The sequence below is a fragment of the Pelodiscus sinensis genome, chromosome 1 (assembly GCF_052426305.1).
Source record: "Pelodiscus sinensis isolate ZL-2025 chromosome 1, ASM5242630v1, whole genome shotgun sequence".
NCBI classification, from domain to species: domain Eukaryota; kingdom Metazoa; phylum Chordata; order Testudines; family Trionychidae; genus Pelodiscus; species Pelodiscus sinensis.
The window spans coordinates 51,282,507-51,303,514 of NC_143052.1; the positions used below are offsets into that span (position 1 = coordinate 51,282,507).

The 21,008-nt window shown below is 39.1% G+C and overlaps 1 protein-coding gene across 2 annotated transcripts in view; it reads left to right on the forward strand.

Moving 5' to 3' along the window:
• DOCK4 (dedicator of cytokinesis 4) overlaps positions 1 to 21,008 on the forward strand; it is a 392,744-nt gene that overhangs the window by 258,805 nt on the left and 112,931 nt on the right. For both annotated transcript variants that reach the window (XM_006122512.4, XM_006122513.4), the window contains exons 18-26: positions 1,283 to 1,380; positions 1,500 to 1,583; positions 1,714 to 1,814; positions 2,380 to 2,461; positions 3,411 to 3,581; positions 3,670 to 3,862; positions 8,277 to 8,404; positions 13,010 to 13,144; positions 20,476 to 20,574. In XM_006122512.4, the coding sequence (XP_006122574.2) occupies positions 1,283 to 1,380; positions 1,500 to 1,583; positions 1,714 to 1,814; positions 2,380 to 2,461; positions 3,411 to 3,581; positions 3,670 to 3,862; positions 8,277 to 8,404; positions 13,010 to 13,144; positions 20,476 to 20,574 (1,091 nt within the window). The remainder of the gene's footprint in view (positions 1 to 1,282; positions 1,381 to 1,499; positions 1,584 to 1,713; positions 1,815 to 2,379; positions 2,462 to 3,410; positions 3,582 to 3,669; positions 3,863 to 8,276; positions 8,405 to 13,009; positions 13,145 to 20,475; positions 20,575 to 21,008) is intronic.

Below are 21,008 nucleotides of genomic sequence, written 5' to 3' on the forward strand. Positions count from 1 at the left end.
TCACTAGCATTGGCTTTTTCCCATTTTCAAGACCTCTATTTTCCAGAAGGGTTTGATATATTCTTATTTCTCTGTTGAGAATTATTTGATTCTCTGGTTTCTCTTGACATGTGGAAGTGTTTGTCTCTTTTCCTTGTCACCTGAGATTCTCATATCTCGACTTGTTCCTGCATTCATTTCTTTTCATTTATATTTGAACTATTCCCTAGTATTATCTCAGTTGTGTTTTTCCTTTGAAATGATTTCTTTGAAGTGAACATCTGAGAGATGAATTTTTTTAATCCTCAACAAATCCTTCTTAACCACCCATCCAATTCCTCCAGGAAAAGGGAAAATAAATATTTTTCCTAGCATATCTTTAGCCAGTCTCACTACTTGATGAGTCAAAAATGATCCAAGAGTAGAGGTGAATAAGAGTAGTTGACAATACAATTAACCGATAAGCCTAAGTTTATCGGTTAATCTAGTTAACCACTCGCATTTCCCCCTACCCTTGCTGCCTCCGTATCAGAGGCAGCAAGGGAGTTGGGGGTAAGGAGGAACTGGTGCTGGGAGAGCCAGCTTAAAATCCGGTTCCCACCAGCACAGGCTCCATGGTGCCACCTGCCCCCACCCTGCGATGCTGCCTCTCAGAGGCAGCAGCACTGGGTCGGGATCAGGGGAGGCTGCCACAAAGCAGCCTCTGCCCGTGGAGGAGGTGTCCAAGCTCCCTGCAGGCAGAGTCTTCTCTGCATCCTTCTTGGGCCCACAATGGACAGGGTCTGGTCCTTGGCAGCAGCCCCTGGCCGTAGGGATCCCACCTGGAGGCATCAGTGCAAGGTGTCCAGAGGAAGTCTGTGTGGGGAGCTGATTTTTAAACTGGCTCCCCTCGCACACTGGCTCCCACTTGACACCCCACGCTGCTGCCTTTGATACAAGGGCAGCAGCGCAGGGTGTCAGGGAGCTCCCCAGGAGTGGGGTCCAGAGCACATTGGCTACAACTTGCCATTTCATCAAAGATATGGTGTACATGGGGGCTTAAGAGTCTGGTTTGAAGTGGTTTCCATTATATACAAGATTTAAAATTCGGTTCAATGGCTTATTAATGGAGCAGTTAGGATGTGGGATAGACATTTCAAGTTGTAGGTGAACAAGCTGGCCACACCATGTTACTGCAGACCATAGGCAGTTCCCTTATGAGATGATGTAATCTCCTTTTTTGTAGGTGGATTGCAATTGGAGACTTTCAAAATCTAAACTGCTGGCATTCTTTCAGCTTTAATTTTCAGTGTCTTTTTGGCAGGGGATATGCTTGACCTTCTTAAGTGGAGAGCCCACCCGGACAAAATAGCAGGCTGCCTCACAAAATTAAAAGAAATCGATGGTTCAGAAATTGTAAAGGTAAATATTGTTCTTTCCTTGTTTCATATGGAATTAAATAATATAAGGAAAATATTTTTTACATCTTATAAAGAAGTATATTTGATGATAAATTCTTTTTAATCTTTTTCCATTTACAGTTTCTTCAAGATACACTAGATACTTTATTTGGCATCTTAGATGAAAATTCCCAAAAATATGGATCCAAAGTATTTGATTCCTTGGTAAGTTGTACTTAATGGTTGTATATAACCAAGATAATAAGAAAAATATTTGATAGTTTTGAAATAAGACCGTAACACTTGTAAATATGAGAAAAGTGCATTAATGTTTTCTTTTTCCTTTTTTATTTAGGTTTACATAATAAATTTGCTGCAGGACAGCAAATTTCAGCATTTTAAGCCAGTAATGGACACTTACATTGAAAGTCATTTTGCAGGTGCACTTGCATACAGGTAAGGTCCTAACTTTTTGTAATTGTTTTGAATTTTGACAGTTATAAATTCTGTCAGTTATGATAGTTTTGATAGTTATAAGCAGAGCCACCCATAATACATAAATTATTAATATATAAATTGAATTGAATTTCTTTTTCCTCTATTTTAATCTCAAAAGTGAAGTCCAATAATCGTCAAAATAATTTGAAATTGCCAGAGAAAAAACTTCCTTCACTTCTAATATTAGATTAAGAACTAGGCTTTTAATAGTCTTCTGTCTAACTTGAGCATAATAGGTGAAAATCAAGTATTGATTTTGGATTTGAACCTAGAGTACTATTAATTTCACTACTATTAAGTGAAAGTTTAGCCCTATAATTATGCATAATAGACTGTCTTCCAAGTTGCATAAATTGTTAATTTCTGGAAGAAGACACCTTGTATTACAGAATTTTTTTGATTATTTTATCAAAGCTATTTCTTCACATTTCAAATCCTAAGTTATTGTAGTACAAATTAAGAGATGTGTTAAATAATTCTTTCCATGCTTCTGCACTGTAATATTTTCCATTTTATGTTCTAGAGATCTTATAAAAGTACTTAAGTGGCATGTGGATCGAGTAACTGACATGGAGGTACAGGAGCATATCCATGATGTGTTAAAGGTAATAGAAACCGTCAGAGACAAAAACATACATGAACAGTGTATTTGTATAGCAGTACTAATTTAAACCAGTTGATTTCACATGCATTGTATGCATGAGCAGTGGTATTTCAATCCCTATTGAATGCACTCACATACCTGTTTGGTACAGTTAGTTTATTCACACTGGTGGAAACTCTTAATTGTGAGAAGAGTTGATTCATGGAGTTCACTTCAACAGAATTCAGAAACTGAAGATTCATATATACATATAGTAGTTGGTTTCCAGAAACCGTATGTGGATTACATAGGCAGTAATTTGTCTGTGATAAAATAGCAAGATTACAGTGACCAGATGTTACATTCCAATGGGATAATCGTATGTCCCAGACACTTCTGTTAAAACTAGGGTTTTGGATTTGTTTGTCAAATGAAGCAACCAGCAGTTACCAAATCTGTTGTTGTTTCTCTGCTTCTCTGTTATCCATTTCCCTCCTCACTTGCAGCTATTTGTATAAGCTATTTATATAAGCTCTCATCTCACCTTGATTTTGTTATATTATTTATCTACTTAGTATATACTCCAGCAGTTTATGACTTCAGATTGGTTTGTTTTATCATTGATATTGCCTCATTCTTTAATTAAGCAGAAAGCATTTTTGTTTAAATGGGAAAACAAGTAACAAGATTTCCCAGGCTTGCATGCCACCTTTCGATAAGAAAGTGCTTCCTGGTATATAGATTTTATTAAAGGAAAAAGAAGAGAAATGTTGAGACACCTTATTAAAAGATTGGCAGTACATCACTTCTAATAAGAAGATTTAAATCTTTCCAGAAGTAAATGTCATGTTCTCCATGCTGACAAATGATATGTGTTTGAATTACATAATTTTGCTATGTTTCATATTTGTTAATGTTAAAGAACAGTGAATTCAATATTATGCAGAATCTTTGTGTTTTGACATTTGTAGGCACTAGAATATATCTTTAAATATATAGTTCAGTCTCGGAGGCTGTTCTCGCTTGCCACTGGCGGACAAAATGAGGAAGAGTTCCGCTGCTGTATTCAAGAGCTGCTTATGTCAATACGATTTTTCCTTTCCCAAGAGAGCAAAGGGGCTAGTGCTTTATCCCAGTCACAAGTAAGAATCATGAGTTTGTTTTGTTTGATTATTATGGTTATCAATATTCATTTTAAGTGTATTTCACTGTATTTTTTAACCTTTTTAGGCTGTGTTTCTTAGCTCCTTCCCAGCTGTGTACTCTGAGCTGCTGAAGCTCTTTGATGTACGAGAGGTGGCAAACTTGGTGCATGATACTCTAGGCAGCTTGCCAACTATCATGCATGTGGATGAATCCCTTCAAGCTGTTAAACTGCAGTGCATTGGTAAAACAGTAGAAAGTCAGCTGTACACTAATCCAGGTAAGGTGATAACCTCCTCAGGTGCTTGCAGTGAGAAGTGCTTTAATGACACCATGCCCAAGGCAAGAGACACAGGGTAAAAACCAGGTTTTGTAGTCTTGTTTCTTGAATGCTAATATTCCCAAAGCATTGTTTTGCAAAGATAGTTAGAAAACCTTCTGTTGTACACAATATAGCTAGTATGATTCCACTTGTAAAACATGAAACTGCTACTTACTAGCAAAAGCTGTGGTTTTGTTTGATGCATGAGTAGTGTTGCCTAGGTGTAGGCACATGGAATTTTTAATACATTTTTAGCTCAAACACCTTGCCATCTGTAATACGTCTTTTTCTGAATGTTACAAACAAGGTTATTCGAGTCCTGTAGCACCTAATAGACTAACAGATGTATTGGAACATAAGCTTTCATGGGCAAAGACCCACTTCGTCAGATGCACGTAGTGGAAATTTCCAGAGGCAGGTATAAATTTCCACTACATGCATCTGACGAAGTGGGTCTTTGCCCACGAAAGCTTACGCTCCAATACATCTGTTAGTCTATAAAGTGCTACAGGACTCCTTGTCGCTTTTGCAGATCCAGACTAACACGGCTACCCCTCTGATACTTGAAGGTTCTTCGAGTGCTTGCTCGTGTCCATTTCACATTAGGCATGTGTGCTCACCACATGGCCTGGTGCTGCAAGTTTTTCCCTCAGCAACATCCATAGGGAAACAGTACTGGCAGTCCCTAGAGTGACACCCTCCTGGCATGATAAAAAGGAGTGCCATTGGCTCCCCCCATCCTCAGTTCCTTCTTGCTGCTCACCTGGGACTTATGAAGTTAGTTGCAGTGGAGCCCTCTCGATTCACCAGACCTCTGATACTGATAGAAGGAGTTGAAACAGACTTCCCTAGTCACCGGGTGCATATTCTGAGGCATGCATCTCCCAACATGAGTGTCAGGACTGACTGTCATACCACTGGGCCAACTTTACGGTTCCCAGGAGCATTCCAAGGACAGGAACCATGGGTTCTGCTATCAGTCCCTGAGATGGAGGTCACCATGTAACAGGAGGTTCCCTTGGCAACTGGCCCACAGTTCAGAATAAAGTCTCCTACTTCACAGTTCACTATTGAATGGCTTTTCAAGGAGAAACTGCAGCAAGTGTTTGCTTTGAAAGAAGAGAAATCTAAGCATTCTCCATGCACCCCAGATTAAACATAGCTGTGCTACAAGTCCTCATACATGACTAAGCATCCTGTCGATCCTCTCAGCACAGTTGTTAAAGAAGAAATTCCACCATTCCAGAGGCAAACCATGGAACTGCAGTCCCAGATGGAAGTTTTATAGAGGCAGTTGCTTCTCTTCCTCCAAACTGAAACCTTCAACATGACTACAATGAGAACTGTGTTCAACCAGATATACTCTCTGAAGGAGTCTGAGGGGTAGCCGTGTTAGTCTGTAACTTGAAAAAAACCACAACCTTTTAAGTTTTTTTTTTCTCTGGAGAAGGAATCTCATACTTTGTAAACATTTGGCTTCACTATATATCAAATAGATGGGTACCAGAGATCCTGTAGTTGGGGTACACCTTGGAGTTAGGCTTTTTGCCTCACCTTTTACTCATCACATCAACAGTATTGAGAGACACAAGAGTCGCCACAGGGTGGTGCCTAAATAGATTCCTTTCCTTGCTTCCCTACATTCTATTTCTTTTTGATGCTCATTGTATCATTACAGTGAGAAATTAGAGCAACGTAAGAACGGCGATACTGGGTCAAACCAACAGTCCATCCAGCCCAGTATCCTGTCTGCCAACAGTGGCCAATACCAGATGCCCCAGAGGGAGGGAACACAACAGGTTATTCTTCAACTGATCCCTCCCCTGTTACCCACCTCCAAAGAAAACAAGGTACAGAATGGAAAACATATTACCCAACTGTTTCCTTGTTGGGACTGATCTTTTCCCTCAGACCATCCCACTATGGACATTGTAATCCCAGATAAACATACCTGCCCATCAAAGGAGCATTAATTGTTTACATCATTATTTTAGGTTGAAAACCTATATAAATTCAGAGATAAATCTTTTAGTCCTTAAGTTTGTGATGAAATATGTGTCTCTGTAAGTACCTGAAAAAGAAGTCTCTGTAAGTTTAAAAGCTAACCTTTCACCAGCAGAAGTGAGTCTCTTTAAGTACTTATCTGGCAGACAAACACACTTTAGCAATTGTCTGTCTAATGCCCCTTCAATTTAAAAAAATCACTCTTCCTCCCCCCAAATTTATTGTTCTTCTTGTACTTCTAGTACTACTTTAAAAGTTAAAATAATGCTTCATGAAAAGTGACAAACTGAGAGCTTTGGAAATACTCTGTTTAGACAGACTAGAAACATATGTTGTTTTTCAGAAGTCCAGTGGGAACTGTTTTTCTTTGTGTGCAATTAAACATTTCTCCACAGTACTTACAACTTAATAAATGTAAAAATTTGTACAAATGAAACTGCTTAAAAAAAGTTAATAGCTTCCTTGATTTTCATGCTCTAGCAGAAGGGAAAATAAAATACAAACAGAATAGATATTGAAAAGTTAATTGAATTTTTAAAATTCTTTCAGTCTAAAAGATCTAGGTCATAATTAGTAATAAAGCAATGAATTAAAAATTCAGTGTACAGTATTTTAAAATTATGCATATTTTATTTGTCAAAATAACAATATAATCATGTCCGTTTCAATTATTTTGGTCATTTATTTCAAAATACCTGTCAGGAAGTATGTTTCTAAGAATTCAGAAAACAACAAAATTAAGAAATGTTTTTGATCAATAAGTTCCTTACTATGCATATTAGTACAGAACTTTGAGGAATCATTCATTTTAACTAAAATACTCTATTCCTGCACCTCACAGGAGCAGTGCAAAGACTTAGGAGAGTCAGGGGTAATGGAGCAGCAGAGGGAGAGGAAAGTAACGACCTGAAGTATCCTGGAAATGATTCTGGAAGGTTTTTGGGTGTGGATATGAGACGTATGGAACAGAGTGGGGTTTTTTTGAGGGAGGGGGGACTGAGGCAGAGATTGTTAGGCAATTAGGGAGTCTCCCCCACGTAAACTCCGGCTCTCTAGCCTTTTCAATTCATTTGGTACATCCGTCCCATCCTTGTGTGTCCATGCATCCCCCTTCCCTTTTTTTCCATGTATCCGTGTACCCTGTTTCCTCCCATCTCCATGGCTACCTCCATCCACTTCCACCTGTCTCCATATGTCCTGGCACTCCTCTACCCTCTGTCACCCTGTGTCCCTGCACTTCTCTCAGCCATCTCCATGTGTCCCTGCAGTCCTCCGGAGGCGCCGGTAAACAGAATGGCTGGTGGCCCTTGCGGGGCTAACACTGGCAAACCACACCCGGCTGGTAGGCTGATTATTGCCCATCCCCAGTCTCTATCCTTTTTAAAAGTACATTAAATAGTAAGAGAAAAAATCATTGATCATTCTGAGATTAATGGACTCATAAGCAATTTGGAGCATGAGTTTATAAAAAAAACCTTTCTGGCTAAGCAAACTTGCTTACTTTAGTGAAATAATGACACACGGAATGAATTAATGGATTGCAGTAGATTTGGGTTTTTAATAATGCTTTCATATTAATTTGAGTATATTTAAAATAAAAACAGTGTCGTGTGTGTGTGTGTGTGTGTGTGTAAAATATATATAATATGTGTGTGTCTAGAGTAACTTAAAAGCTTATAACAAGTTATATTTGTCAGGAAGGGAGGTACTGTCTAGTATGGCACTAAAGGAATCAGTGTTAGCATTTATATCATTTAACATCTTTATTAATGATCAGATAAAGGAAGTAAACAGCAAATTAGTGCAATTCACAGCTGATACTAAATTGGGAGAAGTCAAAAAAGAAAAATCATAACAAAAGGACTGTGGGCAGAAAATGAGATTCAGCTAGAAAAGATGCAAGTAGAGTCAAATAATCTGTATTACACATACTCAGTAGGAGGGAAAAACCTGAAAAGCAGTGAACAGAGAAAAAGAATGGAGTGTAGTACTGGACTGAATTTGTAAAGTAATATAGTTGCAAAAAAGCCAGTGATAAACCTGGGAGATAGTATACCTATACTATTATGATAACATTTTCTGTATGAAAATTGTATAAATATGTAGTTTTATTTCACATATTTAATATCACACACACAATAATGCACATATCTAGAGACAATGTCTTCTTATGATGCAGAGGGTAATACATGAAATAATATCTTTTGTTATGATATGGTCTGAGACTACTGTAACCGTATCATCAGCAATATTTCTATGGATATAATACCCATTTACACTTTATAAATGATAATATTTTATTTAAAAATATATAAAACAGAAAATGTCATGAAAGATGTCCACTCATACCTTTTCTCTTTCCTTACAGATTCCAGATATATTCTTCTGCCAGTAGTTTTACATCACCTACATATGCATTTGCAAGAGCAGAAGGATCTTACAATGTGTGCACGTATCCTTAGCAACATATTTTGTTTCATAAAGAAAAATAGCTCAGTAAGTAAATCCAGGTTATGAACAGTAGTATTTTTCCTCACTATTTGGCTCCTACTAACAAAACAAACTATTCCATGAACAAAAAGTCACATTTAGAGCATTTTCTATGAACTTGTACCTTCATGATTTGTCGGTTTAATTTTTCATCAATTATTTTGGGCTGCTGCAAAAATATTTTTCCTCTACCACTCTCTGTTCTACTAAGCTTTGACACTGTTCCAGTGTTCTAACATACAGTAATTCAAATCTGTTTTCAAAGAGAAGGAGAAAGGTTGTCTGGTTTTTCAGATATAAATTCTGTGTTGTAAATAGCATCTTCTTGTCAAGCGTGTGTGTTAAGGTTTTAGGAGCTCTAAAGAGGCCACCTCCCACTGAACTTGAGGAAGCCTGGGGCCAGAAATGCTTGTCCACTTGCAGGCTACTCTTCCCTTTTCTATTAAGAAGAGAAAACTGGAGGGGTGGGGATCTTTAAGGAGGACACTTAATAGAGCCAAGCAGAAATTGAGAGACTTGGGGCTGCTTCTCCACTTGTAGCCTGTCCTGGCCCTTACAATTGACCTTGTTTTGGTGAGTTTGTGAGAGGCTGACATTCTGAAGATTGTTTTTGTGTTTGTATTGGATGAAGAGATTGAGCTGGGTGATCTGTTTATGGAGAGTGGGCATAAAAGAGTGTGTACTGACTGCTTGACAAGTTCATAAATGGAGGGTTAGAGGACTGTTTAAAAACTCTGGCAGTGAGTGGAGTGGGTAAAGAGGAGATTTGTGGAAGGGTTTAACAGGACTGGTTGTGTTGGGTTGCTCTTCTGGGACTGCTGAGCCATCAGCCAATAACTAGGATCTGATTATCAACTTTTTGCACAGACCCATCTAGTAGAACTCTCCATCCAGGATGAGGGTGCTGTCAATGTGGAAGCTGACCCACAGGGCTTTGGAGTAATAGACCTTTATTCATGTAGGATAAGTGAAGAAGATGTGCTGTAAGCTGATCTGTGCACTGTTGGAGATGGCTGATCTGATGTATTGGGAGACTGTTGGAGGGGCTGTGGTTATGATGGACTTTGCAGATGGCTCTCGGTGCTCTTATTGGGGCACCTAGCTGTGAGGACTTCATTTCTCTGAGGGCCGTCTTAGGTTGGCCAGGAAGATTGAAAGACAATGCTGCATACCAGGGTTATGGAGAAGTATCCTGATCATGAGAGAGAGAACAAGAATAAGGCAGCATTATACACTAATCATTGTAGTAAGTGTGAACCATGACCAGCATGATTAGTCTCCATTCCTTTGGTGTTATGTTGTAAGAGTACAGGACATTGGATCTGGATCTTAGTTTCATGTTGTTGGATATTACCATCTATGACTTGATATGGGATTGTTATTTTGTCTCTTCAGAATCATTTTTTGTTGCAGCTGCCCTGGAAAGGCTCATAATTCACCATGAGGTGAAACATGATGTAGGCTGGTGAAGAGTGATGTTTGTTTTCATCTGACCTCAAATATAAAAGATGTAGCATCCAGAAGCTATGTCACAATGAATGTGTCCTCTTGGTTACAAAGTCCAAAGACGGACACAATACATGGCTGCTGGTGTTATGTAGATTTTCTCTCTGTGATTCAGAGAATGAGCTGATCATGTTCTTCATTTGAGTCATTGAGACTTGATGATACCTAGACATTTCAATCACTGTGTGTTATCTACAATTTTCTAGATCACCTCAAATTGAATTTTCTAGATCACCTCAAGACAAACATTGAAGTATAGTGTAACACACTAGTTTTGGGGCCATAAATGTAAATTGGAGGGATATTACACCTTTCTACAGACTAACTACTGTCTCTTTTGGTCTGAATTTGGAACATACTTGTTTTGACAGGGAGATGGAAATGTTTTGATGGTCTGCTATCAGAAACTGATGAAAGCATTTCTAGACAGCTTTGAAGGATAAGGTCATTCTTCCATTGTCCATTCTGGCAATAATTTGGAAGGACTTCATAATAACCATTTGCCCTCCCTTATTAATATATCAGTCCCTAAACATCCTGTGTGCTGGCTCTGTTTTCACAAGTCATCTGGATTTACAGACAACCTACAATGGTTGAAGAGAGGAAATGGCCAGGGCACTAGACTCCTACTGAGGCCAAACAGTAGCAACAGAGGGGTTTTTAATTATTTTTTATTTTTTTTAGTGTTTTAAAGAACATATGCTCTGGTTGTGAGGGAGGCAAAGACACATTTCTTCACTTCCATCATAGCATCTGCCAAGTCCCACGCAAAAGAGTTAATTTGACTGCTTGGTGAATGCTGGCTGTCTCTATTTGGTTACAGAGTCAAGTGTTTCTTGCTGTGAAGAAATGTCACGTTATTTTGCAGATGAAATTGCTCAGATTGGGACAGAGCTGTCTACTGCCATGGAAACAGAACAGGGGGAAAAGCTTCAGTTTCAACTCACTGAGCACAGACAGGTGCAGGTGTGAAGCTTTGTGCTATAATCTTGTTTCTCTGGGGTGGTGGGGAAAAAAGAGCAGTGGTAAAGTACTGGGTCTACAGTTTGCTTAGGTTGTTAGCATTTCCCTATAGAGGGTGAGGCACTAGAAGTCGTGGTAAGACCAATGTTCAAGAAGCCAGCACTTTGATCAAGTAATGAACCAGTATCCAATCTCCATTATGGGGGAAAGGTAACATAAAACTTGGTGGTTGTGAGGCAGCTGCATTAACTGATATTCTTCCAATAGCACTGGATACAAATACTGTTTGCAGACTCTTTTTTTAGATCTGTAAGTCTCTTTTGATACCAAGAGCCCCATGAGCTTTTACTGACTTGTTTTTGGAATCTAGTATGGATGGATGAATTGCTTTTAAATAACTACGTTTATTGCCCTTAGAAATATTGCTTGAGGGATATCTGTAGGCAGTTGTTCTCTGGCTTGAGAGTTCTTTCTTGCAAGAGTCTGTATTGTCACCTCTTTTGCTCAGGTTTGTAGCACTGACAGGATAATTGGTGAGACAGTAGACTACATTGCATTTATTAGGCAATGTCTCCACATTTGACCTCGCCAGAGAAATAGAACATAACCCAGTATTTATACTACCTTAGGGCTTGCATGAGACCTAGCTGACTGTGACTAATCAAGACAAGATAGAGATGATATGTTAATGCTTTGAGAGAAGCCAGTCCATGATTTCTTGGGATTTGCATTTGCACCCTTGCCACTGTCAACTGTAGTACAGGTGCACAAAGAATTACTGGGACCATTCAAATGTTAACATTTATTATTGCATGAGTTGCTTCTTGAAAAATCAATAAAAGAAATCAATATGTCCCCCCCCCCCCAATTAACTGAAATTTAAATTAATGTGTCATAAAGAATGTTGTTAAGTCAGGAAGTGCAAAAGTTCTGGTTGTTCCAGAAATATTAGCTAAATTGTGAATCCTATGACTAAGGTGCATATTTTAAAACAGCTCTTATCTCTTGAAAGGCTTCATGCAGATGCAATTATGCACAACCATGAATTGCTTTCAAGGATTAGGACCATAAATAATATACTGTTTTGACAGGAATCACCAGATGGTGCTGTTTCCACATGGTCCTACAAGTTCTTTTTCTCAGTATGTGAGCAGAAAGTAGTCTTTGAAGCAATGTAGTGTTTATTTTATGATGCAGGTTCTTTGGGGGAACTGTTGCCCTAAAGCAGGAGAGTTTGTTTCCTTTCTTGACTGTTCTATTGAGAAATTGAATTCTTGGACAGGAGCATTTGGGGAGAAATTACAAGAAAACAGGATTGTTTTATGCATCATATGTGTTCACCTCTGTTCAAGGACTAGTGAATAAAGTATAACTGTAATAAATTACACTAAGAAAATATCCAGATTTCTGTGTTATTGATTTCTTTTCTGACAGGAAACTGACCTGCAAGACACTAACATCTGCTACTATTTAGCAAATGGTTGAAAATATAATCAGTGGTTATTTAAAGAAAAGTAATAGGTACTTTTAATTTAAAAGGAATAACATAAAATAATACAAATATTACCTCAAAATTAAAATGGGGAGGGTGCTACGTATGTACAAAGTAGCTGGAAAGTTACCTGTATATTTGGTCTTATAAAGTTGCTACAGTTAGTACCATCTTCTGCTTTTTGTGATGGTTGTTTCTTTGCTGATCATATAGAGTATTAAAAACAGAATTGTCTCTGCTTTGGACCTTAAATCTCCTCTGTCAGTTTCTATGGCTAAATTATATGAGTGTTGACTGTAAAAATCTTGGCCAAATAGCCTTCATAAATCATGTACTACTTTTCTTTATACGATAACTCAAAAAGGATTATGTTTAATGGTGAGTACTTATAATCAGACTCATGTTTTATAATTATCTTCTATGTATCAGCAATGTAATTAATTTGAGAATCGTGAATTCAAGTTAATGGAATGGTTTTGGTATTTGTCTAGAAATTATTCCTGTGGTTTATAAAGTGCAGCAGCCGTGATGGAAACTGATTCTCACCTCAACTAAAGTAATCTAGGTGCTAGTACTGTCCAAGGAAAAATTCTGCCTATATCTGTTCCTTTTTCAGTAATAGCAGCCTGCATTTTTTTTTCTTATCTCAGGAAAAATCCGTCTTGGAAGAAATAGATGTGATTGTGAACAGCCTGCTAGATATACTTCTGAGAACCATATTAGAGATCACAAGCAGACCTCAGCCGTCAGGGTCTGCGATGCGTCTGCAGTTTCAAGATGTGACTGTAAGGTTTTCATACTAAAACAGACCCATACAAATTTAAGACTGTCCCTAGGCTCTTAACTCATTCCATGGTGCTTAGGTGGATTGCCTGTGTGTTGTATTGCTCATTGTTAATCAGATTATATGCTGTTTTGAGAAGATTGAATTATGTGGGCTAAGGAGGATGTGGGAAGTGAAGTAGATTTTACTTGCTTTTCTCACTTTCAGTGGAATTGTTAGTGCCGTATGGTTTTCTTTTATATTTATTTTATTTATTTATTGTAGTTGCCATCAGGGGAGTGAAGTTCTTCTATTTGATATTCTGTTAGTTCACTGCCAATTTCACAATGCTGTTTTTGTTGACACTTTAACAGCTTCCTCCTGGAAGGACTAATTCACTTCACTCATGAAGATGAAATAATGTGGCAAAACGTTAACATTTTTACCTCCCCAAAATCCAAATATTTAAGATGGGGAAAATACCTCTCAAAACACACACCCACACTCCCCCTAAAGATAATAGATAATACTATTAGATAATAATAGTAATAATAATTAATAATTAAAGCTTGCAACACTAATCTAGGTTTGAACTTCAGTTCTAACATGCTAACTAAAGTTAAGAGATCAGTGTTCTGCAGGGAACATTAAGTGTTATATGCACATTAAAAAGTTGAAGTGCAGTCACTTAGATAAAAGCCCAAAGTTAGTACTTGTGAAATAAATTAAAGCTACACTTCACTTTTCAAGATTATATTTGAGGAAAATAAAATCCTAAACAGCAGGAGATGTGTAGTATCCTTACAAAAGAGCAACTGAGTAAGAGGAGCTGGTCACTTACTGGCTATTCAGCACAGTTTTCTGTGACAAACTTAATGTACCTGGACATTCCTTCTTTTTGATTTGCCATCTCATTAGACCAGCTCCTTACACTTTATTTTTCCAATGATATAGAGAATTTAGCCTTTCAAACTTGAATTCCCTTGGAGGACAAGCATTGTAAGGAAGTATTTAGTACATGTGGAAAATATTTTTTCACTTTCTCCCACAGGAGACAAAATGATTGGAAGCATTTGTAGAGAACCATGAGTTGACTATCTTGTGTGTTACAGTATTACTGTGGTCCAATTCATTATGCTTCAGATGGACTGTATTTCTAGGATTTCACATTTTTTTTAATTTTAAGGTGCAAAAATATTGTCTGAAGTTTAAACTTCTTGGATAGGAAAGGTGTACTTTAACTAAATAATGTTGTAGAACTGGGTAGGAAGTGTGGTAAGTTCCTTTGTAACTGGTTTTCATGAAAATATCCAATTGTTTGTGGATACATTTTTATAAAGTAGCACAAAGGGCTAATTCATCACTCCATCAAAAAATTAGACTCTTAAGATCCTTGCAGGTTATATAAAGTTTTCATTAGCTATACATGCAACACTAAGTCATGCCATCATCACCACATGTGCCTCACAATATGCTTAATGCGGAAGTGACTCACAGCACAGCATAAGGCAATTGTATACATTTATGATAGAACACTATGCAGTATGGGCTTATGGCAGCACACTGAGCCAGGTTCTTGGAATTATTTGTGGGGTAAGACATGAGTGCAAATGGTGGAATTTCATACAGCATGTTGCCATGAGTCAGTCCTATATCATTCAGTGCTCTTTGTGAGGTGGGTTGTAGGCTTTGTGGCCACACAGTGGGATAGATTGTCACTCTTCCTCTCATTGGGTACTGCAAATAGTCTCAAGATTATGTCTCAGTGTGTTGCCATAGGCCCATACTGCATAGTGTTTCTGCATAAATATGTATCCTATGTTAAGCTTCCCCATGTTGTGCTGTGAATTATTTAGGGTACTCTTTGAGATTGATATGGTGCTTGAAGCTGTGTGCCTGAAAGAAAATGTTACAATTTCCAGGGACAGTGAACTCCGTGAAATTACAACAGTAACTTAGTGAAGTTACTGGAGTTATGCAGTGATGTCAGTAAATTAGCCCTTTAGGTTGATAGATGAGAAATATATCTGCACATAATTAGATTTCTGAAAGAAAACTGATTAGAATGGAGCTTTTCCCACTTACAAAGTACTTTTTAAATTTAAATGAAAGAGATGTGAAATATTAAAGCATCATGAGTTAGAACCAAGTGCTACTGCAAAATAGTCAAGGTTATGTGTGTTTAAATAACTTTGTTGTTTATGAGAGAAAATGGAAAATAACTTGATGAGACTACTTTTGGAAGAAAGGTTACTTAGGGTGGTAGACTCTAGCTTTATGATTTTATTGTGAGAGGATGAGTCATGCAGACTATGCTTTCAGTTAGGGATGTAAAATCCCATTTAATCAGTTAACCAGTTAAAATTTACATTTAACTGGTAAACTGATTAATTGGGATCCCATAGGTGGGGGGCCCAGTCTGTCTGGAGAAACCCCCAACAGTGCAGTGAGCCAGCCCCATGGGGCTCTCAGTCCCCCATGCCACAGAGGGCCTGGCTAGCCTGGAGCAGCCCCCAGTTTGCGGCATGCTGCGAGCCAGGGCTTGCTCCCAGGTACCAGTTAACTGGTTACCAGTAAGCATCACCTGATAAGGATGATGTTTATCAGGTAATTGGTTACCTATTTACATCTCTACTTTCAATCTTACTTACAAACAAAGAAACCAATTATGTAGTTTATACTCCCTGATTCTCTGAATATTGTCAAGAAACTGGGTTAAGATTTTAAAACAGAGATCCAAAGTTAATTTCAATGGCAGTTCTCATCACTTTTGAAAATTAGGTCATATTTTAGATACCTAAATTCGAAGTAGGAACTCAGCTTTAAGAACCCAATTAAAAAATCTTGGCTTTAGCTTCTGTCTCATTTGAGAATCAAGTTTTGTACCATATAGTAAGAATTAAACACTATATAATGTAATGTAGATGTAGTGTAATAGTTTAACTTCAGGGTGTTCTCTGTAATATAAAGGATTATATATTTAAATACAGAAACAAAAAGGAAGAAGTTTGCATAGAATATGTGTTTGAGGTTCATATTCCAATATGTTGATCTTGCTGTGATTAAAGTAAGATAGAGCCATGTTTACTTACTCCGCTATTTTTTAACTAAGTAGCCTTGTGGTATAAAAGGGTCTTGGCTTGTATCTGAAGGAGAATAGCAGTCTCAGAAACTTTTATCTGCTTTTAAAAACAGACCTCCATTTTTTCCTTTTGTACACTGTATTCAGAGAGACACCAAATTCATCTTGAATCCCAGCAAATATAAAATATTTGTAATATTATAAAGCTTCGTGATAAGGGAAGATCATCAGCAAGGGTCAGGAATAAATTTCCTGATATGATATGATCATTTAAAGATGCTTCCTGTTGTCAAGATATTAGTTGTAACATGGGTAATTATGCTTGAGGGCTGATGGACGAGCAACATATTATCCCAGGATATTAGTATAATAATCAAATGATACTTCACTGTTAAAAAAGAAGTATTTGCTATTTTGAGAGAACCATCTGTGTGAGAAATACTACTTTGCTGTCACTAATCAAGATAAAATAAATACCCTTCTCCTTCTGCACACTCCTCCAGGAATTTACCTCAATTAGCTACATCTAGGTAAAAACCATACATACTCAGTGCTCTCTATGTAGAATCCTACTGGCAATATCTCAAGTTAGCTATTTAATGTAAAAAAACCCACATTTTGCAGTGAAGACATAGCCTTAGTTTTCAAAAATTGACATTTTAAACCAGAGGGGAAAATAGCTACCCAAAATATGATGTGACAAACCACTAAATAGCATTTAAAAATACATTTTTTACTTTCTTTTCTCCTTCCTATAATCTCCCTCCTCAGTTTCCTCCCCACAGGTAAACAAGACTTCTTCGCAGAATTGTTGCAATATATTTTTATTTATATTTTCTTTCAAAAGTAAATTGACAGGAAAAGACTAGAAGTTTTGCAGTGTAAACTATCTGTGTAAATTTAGATGCTTATATAAGTATACTGTTAGCTTATGTAGATTATGTTTTCATGTCATGTTTGTATTGTTTTAGTTGCTTTTGAACTGATTCATGTTGAGGAAATTGCATTTGGAAAACCAAAGTATGTAAATGGGAAGCAAACCCATAAGTAAAATGTATGACATTTTAAAGAATTATAGCCCTATTTTTATTATTAAGTAAATACCCCACAAAATATCCAGGAATGTCTTCAGAAATCTTTTAAGACTTCACAATGCTCACTTTTTTTAGATAAGCAATTTGTTTTTAAGAGTTTCATAACATGATTTTTCTTCTTCAAGTGATTGCTCATGTCTATTCCATCTTGGGGGTGTGCTTGGTGGTTGCCGGACGTTTTGCCTTTCTCAGTACTGTTAGGGGAGTGACTCTGGTTGCCGATGGAGTGGCATCCTCCTGGTTCAGCCTAAGAGTTTCCACTCATGCCCACCACCCTGAGTTCCTTCTTGCTGCTGTGCTTCAGCCAGTTTTTTCTCTTTCTGCAAACGCAGGCTATGATTGGTGTATATAGTTTTCAGTAGTTTCCTAGTATGAGATTGTAACTTAGTAGTGTTCCAGCCTGGAGTCCTCTCCAAATGCCTCATCCCCAACCCCACGCCAGAGCTTTCCTCATCTCTCCGCCCCCTCCCCCACCCTGAGCCTCCTTATGAATTTTGTTATGTGTACCTCTTCCAGGACCCCTCTCACAAGAGTCTACTTGTGCAGGAGGTTCACGAGTAGTTGTGGTTGGGAGTGATTGAAGAAGTTCCACCCAATGTCTGAACAGGGGTTCTATTCCTAATCCCCAAGGCCAAAGGAGGTCTGCTGCCCATCTTGAACTTGAGAGACCTCATCAGATACCTATGGAAAACAAGTTCTGCATGGTCTTTTTGCCCCTACACAAGTTCCAAACCCAGGCAAGGCTCATAGTGGAAATGACCCAAGTTTACTCTGACCATGGCCAGGGTCTGCCTGCACCAATTGGGCCATTATGTTGGCATATATCTACGTAGTCCACCATGCTGGGCTCCACATGTTGCCTCTCCAGCAATGTCTGGCATTGGCTTATCCCCAGTCCCAGAACTACTTGGACAAAGTAGTCACAATCCCTTCCCAGTAAGTGCTTAGCATCCTGCCATGGTGGACCACACTGGAGATATTCCTGTTAGATACCCCTGCTCCCTCTCCCAAGCTAGCTCAGATGCCTCACATCTTGGTTGGGGCACACACGTTGGCAGTCTCTGGACCCAAGGGTTGTGGATCCTGGAGGAAGCAGGGTTTTATATTAATATCAAGGAGCTAAGACCAGTTCATCTGGCCTGTTAGGTCTTCCTGCCACAAACGTCGGGCAAGATAGTATGAATCCTTACGGACAATATGCCCTTGATGTTCTACATCAACAGGCAGGGAGAGGCACATGTATGGACATTGAGCCAAGAAGTGCTCCTTCTCTCATATTTCTGCATCAGTCATGATGTCCATCCAGTCACTTCCCAAGAACTGATAATATCCTATCGTATAGAGTCCTGCAGAGATGTCTCTTCTCACCACAAATGGGTGCTCCATCTGGAAACTGCCCCGTCATCTTCCCCTCATAGACCTATTCACCACCAGGCAACACACAATGTGCCACCATTTTTGCTCCTGCTGGGGTCAGGGAGGGACTCTTTCTCCAGTGGCCCGAAGGTCAGCCATATGCGTTCCCTCCAGTTCCTTTCATCAGCCGGGTCGTAGTTTGGATCAAGCAGGACAAGGCTCGAGTGAGCATGATCTCTCAAGCATGGCCTCACCAGCACTGGTTTGGCACATTCATAAACATGGTGCTCTACTCCCCGCATGGCCCCTTCCCAATTGTCGGAACCTGTTGTCGCAGGACCATGGTCAGCTCCTGCATCCCAACTTTGTGCTTTCCTACACCTGTAGGCATGAATATTCCTTGGTTGAACACCGAGTGACATACCTGCTCAGAGGAAGTCCAGTAGGGCCTGCTGTGAAGCAGAAAGCCGTCCACAAGACTGACTTATGAGGTGAAGTGGATAAGGTTTTCTCACTGGGAATCAGAGCAGGATATCTCTCCTAGCACACTCCAGTGCAGTCCGTTCTAAACTACTTGCTGCACCTCGGGAACCAAGGAAGGATGCATTCCTCCATTAGAGTGCATCTTGCACTGATTTCTTTTCATAATCCAATTCAAGGACAGATGGTGCTCTTCCATGACATGATGGTGAGATTCTTGCAAGAATTTGAGTGCCACAGGTGAGAGATCCTGTTCTGCAGTGGGACCTCAACCTGATCCTCCTGTGGCTCAGCAGGCCGCTTTTTGTATCCTGCTCCTTTTCCTACCTGTCCTGGAAAGTAGCATTCCTGGCAGCAGTGGCATCAGCAAGGCATGTCTCAGATATCAGGGTTCTGACTTGAGAGCCCCCCCATACACTGTCTTCTACAGCTACAAGATACAGCTGTGACCCCACCCATCTTTCCAGCTGAAGGTTGTTTCCTTCTCCATGTGAACCAGGAGATATTCCTGCCTGTGTTTTGTCCCAAGCCTCAAAACATGGCAAAAGAGAGGTGTCTACATGCCCTAGATGTCCAAAGGACCATGGCTTTTTACCTGGAATATACCAAACTCTTTCCTAAGTTGATGCAGTTCTAGTGGTCTCTATGAAGTGACCTTCCATCTGGATCTCCTCATACATATGAACCTGCTACAAGTTGGCAAAGGTTTCTCCACCACAGATTGTCCAGGTCCACTCAATCAGGGCTCAAGCATCTTTGGCACATGCACCAGGAAGGATGCCAATCTAGGACATCTTTAGAGCCATGATGTAGTCCTCAATCCAAGCATTTACATCTCACTACCATCACTCAGCAAGCCAGAGATGACTCTGGGTTCGGCAGAGCAGTACAGCAATGAACGCAGCTGTGAGCTCTTGCCCACCTCTGTGGGTGCTGCTCGGAGTCACTTAATGTGGAATGGACATGAGCAATTGGTCAAACTGTTCCATAACTGGTGTTCTTCAAGATGTATTGCTTATGTTCATTCCATGATACACCCTCCTTCCCCACCATTGGAGTTTCCGTCAAGAAGGAATTTGAGGGTGGTGGGAACGAATGGTGCCCTTTATACTGTGCCTGGAGGACGTTACTCCAGGGCTTGCCAGAATCTTTCCCCTAAGGCTACTGCTAAGGAGAAAACATCCAGTTCTGATGCATTTAGTGAGCATTCTAAATGTGGACTGGACATGAGCAACACTTCTTAAAGAACACTGGTTACAGAACAGATAACTGTCTCTTTTCATTGATGTTTTCTATATTTTGGGCTTGATGTATAACATTTCCTCTCTTGGTTTACATCAGGGGGAGTTTGTTTCCTGTCTCCTATCGCTATTACGACAAATGACGGACAGACATTACCAGCAACTTCTAGATAGATTCAACACAAAGGATGAGCTGAGAGTAAGTAACAGGTCTTCAGTTTTATGGCTTTAATTATTCTCCCCTCTTCTTCTGCCTCAGTTCAGAAACTCCTCTGTCAGTTAATGTTGATGTTTAAATATAATCTGCTTCTCAGAGTCACTGGAGACAACTAATAGCTACATAAAGTGACAGATATGGGGAAAGGGAAAACTATAGAATTATGTTGTAGGCCTTTCCTAATTCTCTAAGCCCATCACACAGAATAAAAATAATAAATAAGAAAAACTTCCATCCAGGGAGACAAAACTTTCTTGTATTTTTCCTATCAGCTAGTTTAATTGATATGACATGACACAATGGCAGATTGGCAGCATAAAGAAAACATACTCACAACTAGTACCAGATTCAAAAAGACCAGACCTCTCCTGCAGCTCATAAAAATCTTTAGATTCCTGACACTGTCCACTAAAAGC